The sequence below is a fragment of the Scyliorhinus torazame genome, chromosome 6, assembly GCF_047496885.1.
Source record: "Scyliorhinus torazame isolate Kashiwa2021f chromosome 6, sScyTor2.1, whole genome shotgun sequence".
In the NCBI taxonomy this organism is placed as follows: domain Eukaryota; kingdom Metazoa; phylum Chordata; class Chondrichthyes; order Carcharhiniformes; family Scyliorhinidae; genus Scyliorhinus; species Scyliorhinus torazame.
The window spans coordinates 1,767,222-1,782,295 of NC_092712.1; the positions used below are offsets into that span (position 1 = coordinate 1,767,222).

Sequence of the window (15,074 nt, forward strand, 5' to 3'; positions counted from 1 at the left end):
TTCATTCTCACTCCACAGTATAAATATTTCCCACTTTCTCGGTCTTTTAGCTTTGACAAAGGGTCATCTGGACTCGAAACTTGTATCAGACCTCTGCCTTCCCGCCCTGACCAAAGACCCTGGCCAATGACTTCCCACCGAGATTCCCACTTGTGGGAGAACCTACAACTCGGGGTCACTGTTGATAAATACGGAGCGGCTCATTGAGGACGGAGACAAAATGTTCTTCTCTCAGAGAGCCACGACTTCTGCAACTCTCGTCCGGAAGAAGCAGAATCTTTGAATATTTTTAAGGCAGAGCTGCTTAAATTGCTGATTATGGGGGTGGGTGGGCTGCAGATTTGACGTTATTATCAGATCATAATGATTTATTAAATGGTGGGGCAGACTCGAGGGGCTGAATGGCCTCCTGTTCATACATCAGCCTCTAACCCGGAAACAAACCGATCTCCCTTCTGATCCTCCAGTAACCTGCTCCAACCTCTTAACGCCCCCCTCCCCCACATCACCTTGGTGGAATTGGGTCTCTGAGTCTCTGAGGTTAAAGATAAATTAAAGAAAACCAGCCAGAGAGGAAAGGAGCAATAAAGGTGAAAAACACAACATTCAACCAGGTGTGAGAACACTCATAACCTCACACGCCCTCGGACAGACCCCACAGTGAGGCTCAGAGAGACCGCTTGGACCGGACAGACCTCACAGTGAGGCTCAGAGTGACCGCTCGGACAGACCTCACAGTGAGGCTCAGAGTGACCGCTCGGACAGACCTCACAGTGAGGCTCAGAGTGACCGCTCGGACAGACCTCGCAGTGAGGCTCTGAGAGACCGCTCGGACAGACCTCACAGTGAGGCTCAGAGTGACCGCTCGGACAGACCCCACAGTGAGGCTCAGAGTGACCGCTCGGACAGACCTCACAGTGAGGCTCAGAGTGACCGCTCGGACAGACCTCACAGTGAGGCTCAGAGTGACCGCTCGGACAGACCCACAGTGAGGCTCAGAGTGACCGCTCGGACAGACCTCACAGTGAGGCTCAGAGAGACCGCTCGGACAGACCCCACAGTGAGGCTCAGAGTGACCGCTCGGACAGACCTCACAGTGAGGCTCAGAGAGACCGCTCGGACAGACCCCACAGTGAGGCTCAGAGTGACCGCTCGGACAGACCTCGCAGTGAGGCTCTGAGAGACCGCTCGGACAGGCCTCACAGTGAGGCTCAGAGTGACCGCTCGGACAGACCTCACAGTGAGGCTCAGAGTGACCGCTCGGACAGACCCCACAGTGAGGCTCAGAGTGACCGCTCGGACAGACCTCACAGTGAGGCTCAGAGAGACCGCTCGGACAGACCCCACAGTGAGGCTCAGAGTGACCGCTCGGACAGACCTCACAGTGAGGCTCAGAGAGACCGCTCGGACAGACCCCACAGTGAGGCTCAGAGTGACTGCTCGGACAGACCTCACAGTGAGGCTCAGAGAGACCGCTCGGACTGACCCCACAGTGAGGCTCAGAGTGACCGCTCGGACAGACCTCACAGTGAGGCTCAGAGAGACCGCTCGGACAGACCGCACAGTGAGGCTCAGAGTGACCGCTCGGACAGACCCCACAGTGAGGCTCAGAGAGACCGCTTGGACAGACCCCACAGTGAGGCTCAGAGTGACCGCTCGGACAGACCTCGCAGTGAGGCTCTGAGAGACCGCTTGGACAGACCCCACAGTGAGGCTCAGAGTGACCGCTCGGACAGACCTCACATTGAGGCTCAGAGTGACCACTCGGACAGACCCTACAGTGAGGCTCGGAGTGACCTCTCGGACAGACCCCACAGTGAGGCTCAGAGAGACCGCTCGGACAGACCTCACAGTGAGGCTCAGAGTGACCGCTCGGACAGACCCCACTGTGAGGCTCAGAGTGACCGCTCGGACAGGCCCCACAGTGGGGCTCAAGAGTGACCGCTCGGACAGGGTTGAATCTGAGTGAGGTTAATGTTGAATAGTTAGTTCGAGGGTTGTGGGTTTCAGTTTCAAATCTGTTAGTTGGAACATCTGCTGCGAGGGGGGAAATGCAACGCTGGGGTTAGTTTGCAAAGAAATTTACATTTTTGGTACTTACCAAGGAATCACCCGAGAGAACTTCAAGTAGAGATATCAGGTTATGTCCATCTCGTAAATCTTCGTAAAGGTCATCCACACTGCGATGTGCCTGTGACAAATACACTAATAAATTAACTTGTGGAAATAGATATCATCATCGAAACACAAACCGAACACTAAACATCAAAACAGAAAATTACCATCAATAGCCCACACCAACCAATAACATCGCAATCTCAAACCCAACAGCAGCTTCAAAACTCCCAAACACAACCCAAACAACCAACCAACCAACCCATAGAATTTAATCCCCAACCCGTAAACCGACCCCATACCCACTCATCCAAACCCGTACCCACAAAGACCCGACCCCGTACCCACACACCCGACCCGTACCCACACAGACCCGACCCCGTAACCACACAGACCCGACCCCGTACCCACACACCCGACCCCATACCCACACAGACCCGACCCCGTACCCACACACCCGACCCCATACCCACACACCCGACCCTGGACCCACTCACCCGACCCCGTACCCACACACCCGACCCTGGACCCACTCACCCGACCCTGGACCCACTCACCCGACCCTGGACCCACTCACCCGACCCCGTACCCACACACCCGACCCCGTACCCACACACCCGACCCTGGACCCACACACCCAAACCCGTACCCACACAGACCCGACCCCGTACCCACACACCCGACCCTGGACCCACTCACCCAAACCCGTACTCACACAGACCCGACCCCGTACCCACACACCCGACCCGTACCCACACAGACCCGACCCTGGACCCACCCACCCGACCCCGTACCCACACACCCGACCCTGGACCCACTCACCCGACCCCGTACCCACACACCCGACCCTGGACCCACTCACCCGACCCGTACCCACACACCCGACCCCGTACCCACACACCCGACCCTGGACCCACTCACCCGACCCCGTACCCACACACCCGACCCTGGACCCACTCACCCGACCCCGTACCCACACACCCGACCCTGGACCCACTCACCCGACCCCGTACCCACACACCCGACCCTGGACCCACTCACCCGACCCCGTACCCACACACCCGACCCTGGACGCACTCACCCGACCCGTACCCACGACCCTGGACCCACTCACCCGACCCGTACCCACACAGACCCGACCCCGTACCCACACACCCGACCCCGTACCCACACACCCGACCCGTACCCACACAGACCCGACCCCGTACCCACACACCCGACCCCGTACCCACACAGACCCGACCCTGGACCCACTCACCCGACCCCGTACCCACACACCCGACCCTGGACCCACTCACCCGACCCTGGACCCACTCACCCGACCCTGGACCCACACACCCGTCCCGTACCCACACACCAGACCCCGTACCCACACAGACCCGACCCCGTACCCACACAGACCCGACCCCGTACCCACACAGACCCGACCCCGTACCCACACAGACCCGACCCCGCACCCACAGACCCGACCCCGTACCCACAGACCCGACCCCGTACCCACAGACCCGACCCCGTACCCACACACCCGACCCCGTACCCACACACCCGACCCGTACCCACACACCCGACCCCGTACCCACACACCCGACCCCGTACCCACACACCCGACCCCGTACCCACACACCCGACCGGTACCCACACAGACCCGACCCCGTACCCACACACCCGACCCGTACCCACACACCCGACCCGTACCCACACAGACCCGACCCCGTACCCACACAGACCCGACCCCGTACCCACACAGACCCGACCCCGTACCCACACAGACCCGACCCCGTACCCACACAGACCCGACCCCGTACCCACACAGACCCGACCCCGTACCCACACACCCGACCCGTACCCACACAGACCCGACCCCGTACCCACACACCCGACCCTTGTCGCACACACCCGACCCTGGACCCACACACCCGACCCTGGACCCACTCACCCGACCCCGTACCCACTCACCCGACCCCGTACCCACACAGACCCGATCCCGTACCCACACAGACCCGATCCCGTACCCACACACCAGACCCCGTACCCACACAGACCCGACCCCGTACCCACACAGACCCGACCCGCACCCACTCACCCGACCCCGTACCCACTCACCCGACCCCGTACCCACTCACCCGACCCCGTACCCACACAGACCCAACACCGGACCCACACAAACCTGACCACGTACCCACACAGACCCGACCCCGTACCCACACAGACCCGACCCCGTACCCACACAGACCCGACCCGTACCCACACAGACCCGACCCCGTACCCACACAGACCCGACCCGTACCCACACAAAACCGATCCCGTACCCACACAGACCCGACCCCGTACCCACACACACCTGACCCCGTACCCACAGACTAGACCCTGTACCCACACAGACGACCCCGTACCCACACAGACCCGACCCCGTACCCACACAGACCCGACCCCGTACCCACACAGACCCGACCCGTACCCACACAGACCCGACCCCGTACCCACACAGACCCGACCCGTACCCACACAAAACCGATCCCGTACCCACACAGACCCGACCCCGTACCCACACACACCTGACCCCGTACCCACAGACTAGACCCTGTACCCACACAGACGACCCCGTACCCACACAGACCCGACTCCATACCCACACAGACCCAACCCCGTACCCACTCACCCGACCCCGTACCCACACAAACCCGACCCCGTACCCACACACCCGACCCCGTACCCACACCGACCCGACCCCGTACCCACACAGACCCGACCCCGTACCCACACAAACCCGACCCCGTACCCACACAAACCCGACCCCGTACCCACACCGACCCGACCCCGTACCCACACCGACCCAACCCCGTACCCACTCATCTGACCCCGTACCCACTCATCCGACCCCGTACCCACACAGACCCGACCCCGTACCCACCCAAACCCGACCCCGTACCCACACACCCGACCCTGGACCCACTCACCCGACCCCGTACCCACACACCCGACCCTGGACGCACTCACCCGACCCGTACCCACGACCCTGGACCCACTCACCCGACCCGTACCCACACAGACCCGACCCCGTACCCACACACCCGACCCCGTACCCACACACCCGACCCGTACCCACACAGACCCGACCCCGTACCCACACACCCGACCCCGTACCCACACAGACCCGACCCTGGACCCACTCACCCGACCCCGTACCCACACACCCGACCCTGGACCCACTCACCCGACCCTGGACCCACTCACCCGACCCTGGACCCACACACCCGTCCCGTACCCACACACCAGACCCCGTACCCACACAGACCCGACCCCGTACCCACACAGACCCGACCCCGTACCCACACAGACCCGACCCCGTACCCACACAGACCCGACCCCGCACCCACAGACCCGACCCCGTACCCACAGACCCGACCCCGTACCCACAGACCCGACCCCGTACCCACAGACCCGACCCCGTACCCACACACCCGACCCCGTACCCACACACCCGACCCGTACCCACACACCCGACCCCGTACCCACACACCCGACCCCGTACCCACACACCCGACCCCGTACCCACACACCCGACCCGTACCCACACAGACCCGACCCCGTACCCACACACCCGACCCGTACCCACACACCCGACCCGTACCCACACAGACCCGACCCCGTACCCACACAGACCCGACCCCGTACCCACACAGACCCGACCCCGTACCCACACAGACCCGACCCCGTACCCACACAGACCCGACCCCGTACCCACACAGACCCGACCCCGTACCCACAGACCCGACCCGTACCCACACAGACCCGACCCCGTACCCACACACCCGACCCTTGTCGCACACACCCGACCCTGGACCCACACACCCGACCCTGGACCCACTCACCCGACCCCGTACCCACTCACCCGACCCCGTACCCACACAGACCCGATCCCGTACCCACACAGACCCGATCCCGTACCCACACACCAGACCCCGTACCCACACAGACCCGACCCCGTACCCACACAGACCCGACCCGCACCCACAGACCCGACCCCGTACCCACTCACCCGACCCCGTACCCACTCACCCGACCCCGTACCCACACAGACCCAACACCGGACCCACACAAACCTGACCACGTACCCACACAGACCCGACCCCGTACCCACACAGACCCGACCCCGTACCCACACAGACCCGACCCGTACCCACACAGACCCGACCCCGTACCCACACAGACCCGACCCGTACCCACACAAAACCGATCCCGTACCCACACAGACCCGACCCCGTACCCACACACACCTGACCCCGTACCCACAGACTAGACCCTGTACCCACACAGACGACCCCGTACCCACACAGACCCGACCCCGTACCCACACAGACCCGACCCCGTACCCACACAGACCCGACCCGTACCCACACAGACCCGACCCCGTACCCACACAGACCCGACCCGTACCCACACAAAACCGATCCCGTACCCACACAGACCCGACCCCGTACCCACACACACCTGACCCCGTACCCACAGACTAGACCCTGTACCCACACAGACGACCCCGTACCCACACAGACCCGACTCCATACCCACACAGACCCAACCCCGTACCCACTCACCCGACCCCGTACCCACACAAACCCGACCCCGTACCCACACACCCGACCCCGTACCCACACAGACCCGACCCCGTACCCACACAAACCCGACCCCGTACCCACACAAACCCGACCCCGTACCCACACCGACCCGACCCCGTACCCACACCGACCCAACCCCGTACCCACTCATCTGACCCCGTACCCACTCATCCGACCCCGTACCCACACAGACCCGACCCCGTACCCACCCAAACCCGACCCCGTACCCACACAGACCCGACCCCGTACCCACACAGACCCGACCCCGTACCCACACAGACCCGACCCCGTACCCACACAGACCCGACCCCGTACCCACACAGACCCGACCCCGTACCCACACAGACCCGACCCCGTACCCACACAGACCCGACCCCGTACCCACTCACCCGACCCCGTACCCACACAGACCCGACCCCGTACCCACTCATCCGACCCCGTACCCACACAGACCCGACCCCGTACCCACCCAAACCCGACCCCGTACCCACACAGACCCGACCCCGTACCCACACAGATCCGACCCCGTACCCACTCACCCGACCCCGTACCCACACAAACCCGACCCCGTACCCACACACCCGACCCCGTACCCACACCGACCCGACCCCGTACCCACACAGACCCGACCCTGTACCCACTCACCCGACCCCGTACCCACACAAACCCGACCCCGTACCCACACCGACCCGACCCCGTACCCACACCGACCCAACCCCGTACCCACTCATCTGACCCCGTACCCACTCATCTGACCCCGTACCCACTCATCCGACCCCGTACCCACACAGACCCGATCCCGTACCCACACAGACCCGATCCCGTACCCACCCAAACCCGACCCCGTACCCACTCACCCGACCCCGTACCCACTCACCCGACCCCGTACCCACACAGACCCGACCCCGTACCCACACAGACCCGACCCCGTACCCACACAGACCCGACCCCGTACCCACACAGACCCGACCCCGTACCCACACAGACCCGACCCCGTACCCACACAGACCCGACCCCGTACCCACACAGACCCGACCCCGTACCCACTCACCCGACCCCGTACCCACACAGACCCGACCCCGTACCCACTCATCCGACCCCGTACCCACACAGACCCGACCCCGTACCCACCCAGACCCGACCCCGTACCCACCCAAACCCGACCCCGTACCCACACAGACCCGACCCCGTACCCACACAGACCCGACCCCGTACCCACACTCCCGACCCCGTACCCACACAGACCCGACCCCGTACCCACACAGACCCGACCCCGTAACCACACAGACCCGACCCCATACCCACACAGACCCGATCTCGTACCCACACACCCGACCCCGTACCCACTCACCCGACCCCGTACCCACACACCCGATCCCGTACCCACACAGACCCGACCCCGTACCCACACAGACCCGACCCCGTACCCACTCACCCGACCCCGTACCCACTCACCCGACCCCGTACCCACACAGACACGACCCCGCACCCACACAGACCCGACCCCGTACCCACTCACCCGACCCCGTACCCACTCACCCGGCCCCGTACCCACACAGACCCGACCCCGTACCCACTCACCCGACCCCGTACCCACTCACCCGACCCCGTACCCACACAGACACGACCCCGCACCCACACAGACCCGACCCCGTACCCACTCACCCGACCCCGTACCCACACAGACCCGACCCCGTACCCACTCACCCGACCCCGTACCCACACAGACACGACCCCGCACCCACACAGACCCGACCCCGTACCCACTCACCCGACCCCGTACCCACACAGACCCGACCCCGTACCCACTCACCCGACCCCGTACCCACACAGACACGACCCCGCACCCACACAGACCCGACCCCGTACCCACACAGACCCGACCCCACACCCACTCACCCGACCCCGTACCCACACAGACACGACCCCGCACCCACACAGACCCGACCCCGTACCCACACAGACACGACCCCGCACCCACACAGACCCGACCCCGTACCCACTCACCCGACCCCGTACCCACACAGACCCGACCCCGTACCCACTCACCCGACCCCGTACCCACACAGACCCGACCCCGTACCCACACAGACCCGACCCCGTACCCACTCACCCGACCCCGTACCCACACAGACCCGACCCCGTACCCACTCATCCGACCCCGTACCCACACAGACCCGACCCCACACTCACCCAAACCCGACCCCGTACCCACACAGACCCGACCCCGTACCCACTCACCCGACCCCGTACCCACACAGACCCGACCCCACACACACTCTAATTCTGGAGCCGAACCGAACCCCAATTCTAACCTTCAGTAAATATTGCAACTGAGCCTCTGACTCTCATATCTTCTGACATTCGCCACACAGCACCTGGCAAGTTTCTGTCAGTCTGCGTAATTCGGCCATGCTCTCTGTCTGTTTCTCTCTCGCTGTCTCAAACTCGTTCACTCTCTCCCCGGGTACCAAACGCAGTCTCTCTTTCTCTCTCTCTCATTCTCTCTCTCTCCAGTACCCAGCCTGGGCTCAGTTTCTCATAGAACATAGAACTGTACAGCACAGTACAGGCCCTTCGGCCCACAATGTTGTGCCGAACTAGTCTGAAACTAAGATCAAATCAACCTGCTCCCAATCATTCTGGTGCGCTCCATGTGCCGATCCAATAACCGCTTGAAAGTCCCTAAAGTGTCCGACTCCACTACCATAGCTGGGAGTGCGTTCCACGCTCCAACCACTCTCTAAGAACCTACCTCTGACATCCCTCCTATATCTTCCACCATGAACCTTATAGTTATGCCCCCTTGTAACAGCTACATCCACCCGAGGAAATAGGTCACTGAACGTCCACTCTATCTATCCCCCTCATTATCTTATACACCTCAATTAATGCACCTCTCATCCTCCTTCGCTCCAATGAGAAAAGCCCTAGCTCCCTCAGCCTTTCCTCATAAGATCTACCCTCCAATCCAGGCAGCATCCTGGTAAATCTCCTTTGCACCCTTTCCAATGCTTCCACATCCTTCCCATAATGAGGTGACCAGAACTGCACACAATACTCCAAATGTGGTCTAACCAAGGTCTTGTACAGTTGCAGTATAACCTCATGGCTCTTAAACTAAATCCTCCTGTTAATAAACGCTAACACACTATAGGCTTTCTTCACGGCTCTATCCACTTGGGTGGCAACTTTCAGAGATCTGTGGACATGAACTCCAAGATCTCTCTGCTCCTCCACATTCTTCAGAACCCTGCCGTTAACCATGTAATCCGCATTTAAATTTGTCCTTCAAAATGAATCACCTCACACTTATCAGGGTTAAACTCCATCTGCCACTTTTCAGCCCAGCTCTGCATCCTATCAATGTCTCTTTGCAGCCTACAACAGCCCTCCACATTATCCACTACTCCACCAATCTTGGTGTCATCAGCAAATTTACTGACCCACTCTTCAGCCCCCTCCTCCAAGTCATTGATAAAAATCACAGATAGCAGAGGACCCAGCACTGATCCCTGTGGTACACCGCTGGTAACTGGTCTCCAGTCTGAAAATTTACCATCTACCACCACCCTCTGTCTTCTATGTGATAGCCAGTTACTGATCCAATCAGGGTTTTCCTTGATCCTACCCGCCAAGGACTTCTCATGCCCCCTCCTAGCTCTCCTCAGCCGTTTCTTGAGCTCCGTCCTAGCTATCTTGTATCCTTCAAGTGCCCTAACTGAACCTTGTTTTCTCATCCTTACATAAGCCTCCTTCTTCCCCTTGACAAGATGTTCAACCTCTTTTGTAAACCATGGTTCCCTCACTTGACCATTTCCTCCCTGCCTGACAGGGACAGGGACATACATATCAAGGACACGCAGTATTTGTTCCTTGAACAAGCTCCACATCTCAATTGTGCCTTTCCCTGACAGTTCCTGTTTCCATCTTATGCTCCGCAATTCTTGCCGAATCGCATCATAATTATCCTTCCCCCAGTTATAAACCTTGCCCTGCCGTATGTTCCTATCCCTCTCCACTGCTATAGTGAAAGTCACCGAATTGTGGTCACTATCTGCAAAGTGCTCTCCCACAACCAAATCTAACACTTGGCCCGGTTCATTACCCAGTACCAAATCCAATGTGGCCCCGCCTCTTGTCGGTCGATCCACATATTGTGTGAGCAAACCCTCCTGCACACACTGGATAAATTCAGCCCCATCCAAACTATTCGAATTATTGTGGTTCCAATCAATATTTAGAAAGTTAAAGTCACCCATGACACCTAACCTGTGACTACCGCACCTATCCAAAATCTGCATTGCAATCTTTTCCTCCACATCTCTGTTACTGTTTGGGGGCCTATAGAAAACTCCTAACAAAGTGACCGCTCCTTTCCTATTTCTAACTTCAGCCCACACTACCTCAGTAGACAGATCCTCCTCAAACTGCCTTTCTGCAGCCATTATACTATCCTTGATTAACAATGCTACTCCTCCACCTCTTTTACCACCTTCCCTCATCTTACTGAAACATCTAAACCCCGGAACCTCCAACAACCATTCCTGCCCCTGTTCTATCCACGTCTCCGTAATGCCCACAACATCGTAGTCCCAGGTACCAATTCATGCTTCAAGCTCACCAACCTTATTCCTGATGCTCCTCGCATTGAAGTAGACAAACTTCAAACCACCTTCATGCCTGTAGGTCCACTCTTGTGACCTTGGTACCTTCCTCAGTACTGCACTACCCTCAACTTCCTGAACTCCAGCAACGCTATCTCCTGGACTACAAATCAGTTTCCCATCCCCCTGCCAAATTAGTTTAAACCCCCCCAAAGAGCTGCAGCAAATTTCCCTCCCAGGATATTGGTGCCCCTCTGGTTCAGGTGTAACCCGTCCTGTTTGTACAGGTCCCACCTTCCCCAGAATGTGCTCCAATTATCCAAGTAACTGAAACCCTCCCTCCTACACCATCCCTGTAGCCACGTGTTTATCTGCACTCTCTCCCTGTTCCTCACCTCGCTAACACGTGGCACTGGCAGTAAACCAGAGATGACAACACGGTCTGTCCTGGCTCTCAGCTTCCACCCTAGCTCCCTGAATTCCTGTTTTACATCCCCGTCCCTTTTCCTACCTATGTCGTTGGTACCGATGTGTACTACAACTTGTGGTTGCTCCCCCTCCCCTTAAGGATCCTGAAAACACGATCAGAGACGTCACGGACCTTGGCACCCGGGAGGCAACACACCAACCGTGAGCCTCTATCGTTGCCACAGAACCGCCTATCTGTACCTCTAACTATAGAGTCTCCAATAACTAATGCTCTCCTGCTCTTCCCCCTTCCCTTCTGAGCCACAGGGACAGACTCAGTGCCAGAGTCCTGGTCACCGTGGCTTACCTCTGGTAGGTCCCCCCCCCGCAACAGTATCCAAAACGGTACACCTGTTATTGAGGGATACAACTGCTTCTTCCCCCTCCTTTTAAACGTTACCCAGCTACCTTCATTCTTAGGAGTAACTACATCCCTGTAGCTTCTATCTATAACCGACTCTGCCTCCCGAATGATCCTCTGTTCATCCAGCTCCAGTTCCAAAACACGGTCTTTGAGGAGCTGTAGATTGGTGCACTTCCCTCTCTCTCATAAGAACATAAGAACTGGGAGCAGGGGTCGGCCATCTGGCCCCTCGAGCCTGCTCCGCCATTCAATGAGATCATGGCTGACCTCTGTGGACTCAGCTCCACTTTCCAGCCCGTACACCATATCCCCGAATCCCTTTATACTTTGGAAAGGTTTCTATCTTTTTCTTAAAAGCGTTGAAAGAAGGAGCCTCAACTGCGTCACTGGGTAAGGAATTCCAGAGATTCACAACCCTTTGGGTGAAGAGGTTCCTCCTAAACTCGGTCCTAAATCTACTTCCCCTTATTTTGAGGCTATGCCCCCTAGTTCTGCTTTCCCCGACCAGTGGAAACAACCTGTACCCAGAAGTACCCAGCCTGGACTCCGTCTCTCTTTCTCTCTCTTTATCCCTCTCATTCTCTCTCTCCAGTACCCAGCCTGGACTCCGTCTCTCTTTCTCTCTCTTTATCCCTCTCATTCTCTCTCTCCAGTACCCAGCCTGGGCTCAGTCTCTCTTTCTCTCTCTCATTCTCTCTCTCCAGTACTCAGCCTGGGCTCAGTCGCTCTTTCTCTTTCTCATTCTCTCTCTCATTCTCTCTCTCCAGTACTCAGCCTGGGCTCAGTCTCTCTTTCTCTCTCTCATTCTCTCTCTCCAGTACCCAGCCTGGGCTCACTCTCTCTCTCTCTCATTCTCTCTCTCCAGTACTCAGCCTGGGCTCAGTCTCTCTTTCTCTCTCTCATTCTCTCTCTCCAGTACTCAGCCTGGGCTCAGTCTCTCTTTCTCTCTCTCATTCTCTCTCTCCAGTACCCAGCCTGGGCTCACTCTCTCTCTCTCTCATTCTCTCTCTCATTCTCTCTCTCCAGTACTCAGCCTGGGCTCAGTCGCTCTTTCTCTTTCTCATTCTCTCTCTCCAGTACCCAGCCTGGGCTCACTCTCTCTTTCTCTTTCTCATTCTCTCTCTCCAGTACCCAGCCTGGGCTCACTCTCTCTTTCTCTCTCTCCTTCTCTCTCTCCTTCTCTCTCTCCAGTACTCAGCCTGGAGTCAGTCTCTCTTTCTCTCACTTTCTCTCTCACATTCTCTCTCTCCAGTACCCAGCCTGGGCTCAGTCTCTCTTTCTCTCTCTCGTTCTCTCTCATTCTCTCTCTCCAGTACCCAGCCTGGGCTCAGTCTCTCTTTCTCTCTCACATTCTCTCTCTCCAGTACCCAGCCTGGGCTCAGTCTCTCGTTCTCTCTCACATTCTCTCTCTCCAGTACCCAGCCTGGGCTCAGTCTCTCTTTCTCTTTATCATTCTCTTTCTCATTCTCTCTCTCCAGTACCCAGCCTGGGCTCAGTCTCTCTTTCTCTCTCTCTTTCTCGCTCTCATTCTCTCTCTCCAGTACCCAGCCTGGGCTCACTCTCTCTTTCTCTCTCTCCTTCTCTCTCTCCTTCTCTCTCTCCAGTACCCAGCCTGGGCCCAGTCTCTCTTTCTCTCTCTCGTTCTCTCTCTCATTCTCTCTCTACAGTACCCAGCCTGGGCTCAGTCTCTCTTTCTCTTTATCATTCTCTTTCTCATTCTCTCTCTCCAGTACCCAGCCTGGGCTCAGTCTCTCTTTCTCTCTCTCTTTCTCGCTCTCATTCTCTCTCTCCAGTACCCAGCCTGGGCTCACTCTCTCTTTCTCTCTCTCCTTCTCTCTCTCCAGTACCCAGCCTGGGCCCAGTCTCTCTTTCTCTCTCTCGTTCTCTCTCTCATTCTCTCTCTACAGTACCCAGCCTGGGCTCACTCTCTCTTTCTCTCTCTCGTTCTCTCTCTCCAGTACCCAGCCTGGGCTCAGTCTCTCTTTCTTTCTCTTTCTCTCTTTCATTCTCTCTCTCCAGTACCCAGCCTGGGCTCAGTCTCTCTTTCTCTCTCTCGTTCTCTCTCTCATTCTCTCTCTCCAGTACCCAGCCTGGGCTCAGTCTCTCTTTCTCTCTCTCGTTCACTCTCATTCTTTCTCTACAGTACCCAGCCTGGGCTCACTCTCTCTTTCTCTCTCTCTTTCTCTCTCTCTTTCTCTCTCTCCTTCTCTCTCTCATTCTCTCTCTACAGTACCCAGCCTGGGCTCACTCTCTCTTTCTCTCTCTCGTTCTCTCTCTCATTCTCTCTCTCCAGTACCCAGCCTGGCTCAGTCTCTCTTTCTCTCTCTCTTTCTCTCTCTCCAGTACCCAGCCTGGGCTCACTCTCTCGTTCTCTCTCTCGTTCTCTCTCTCATTCTCTCTCTCATTCTCTCTCTCATTCTCTCTCTCCAGTACCCAGCCTGGGCTCAGTCTCTCTTTCTCTCTCTCGTTCTCTCTCTCATTCTCTCTCTCCAGTACCCAGCCTGGGCTCAGTCTCTCTTTTTCTCTCTCGTTCTCTCTCATTCTCTCTCTCCAGTACCCAGCCTGGGCTCAGTCTCTCTTTCTCTCTCTCGTTCTCTCTCTCATTCTCTCTCTCCAGTACCCAGCCTTGGCTCAGTCTCTCTTTCTCTCTCTCGTTCTCTCTCTCATTTTCTCTCTCCAGTACCCAGCCTGGGCTCAGTCTCTCTTTCTCTCTCTCGTTCTCTCTCTCATTCTCTCTCTCCAGTACCCAGCCTGGGCTCAGTCTCCTCCTGGTTCCTGGTCTGAGCCCTGTGTCCAACAATATAGCAACCAACATTCCCAGCATGCTCATGCTCAAGCCAGCAGATACGGAATAATGGAGCAATTCGGATCGGGGTCAGATAGCGAGGGGGGTCACTGAGTGGG

At 58.2% G+C, this 15,074-nt stretch overlaps 1 protein-coding gene across 1 annotated transcript in view; it reads right to left on the reverse strand.

Annotated features, from left to right (window-relative positions):
- Positions 1-15,074, reverse strand: part of LOC140425663 (plectin-like) — a 620,159-nt gene that overhangs the window by 442,176 nt on the left and 162,909 nt on the right. The window contains 1 exon segment of the mRNA XM_072510158.1: positions 2,102-2,191. Within this exon segment, the coding sequence (XP_072366259.1) occupies positions 2,102-2,191 (90 nt within the window).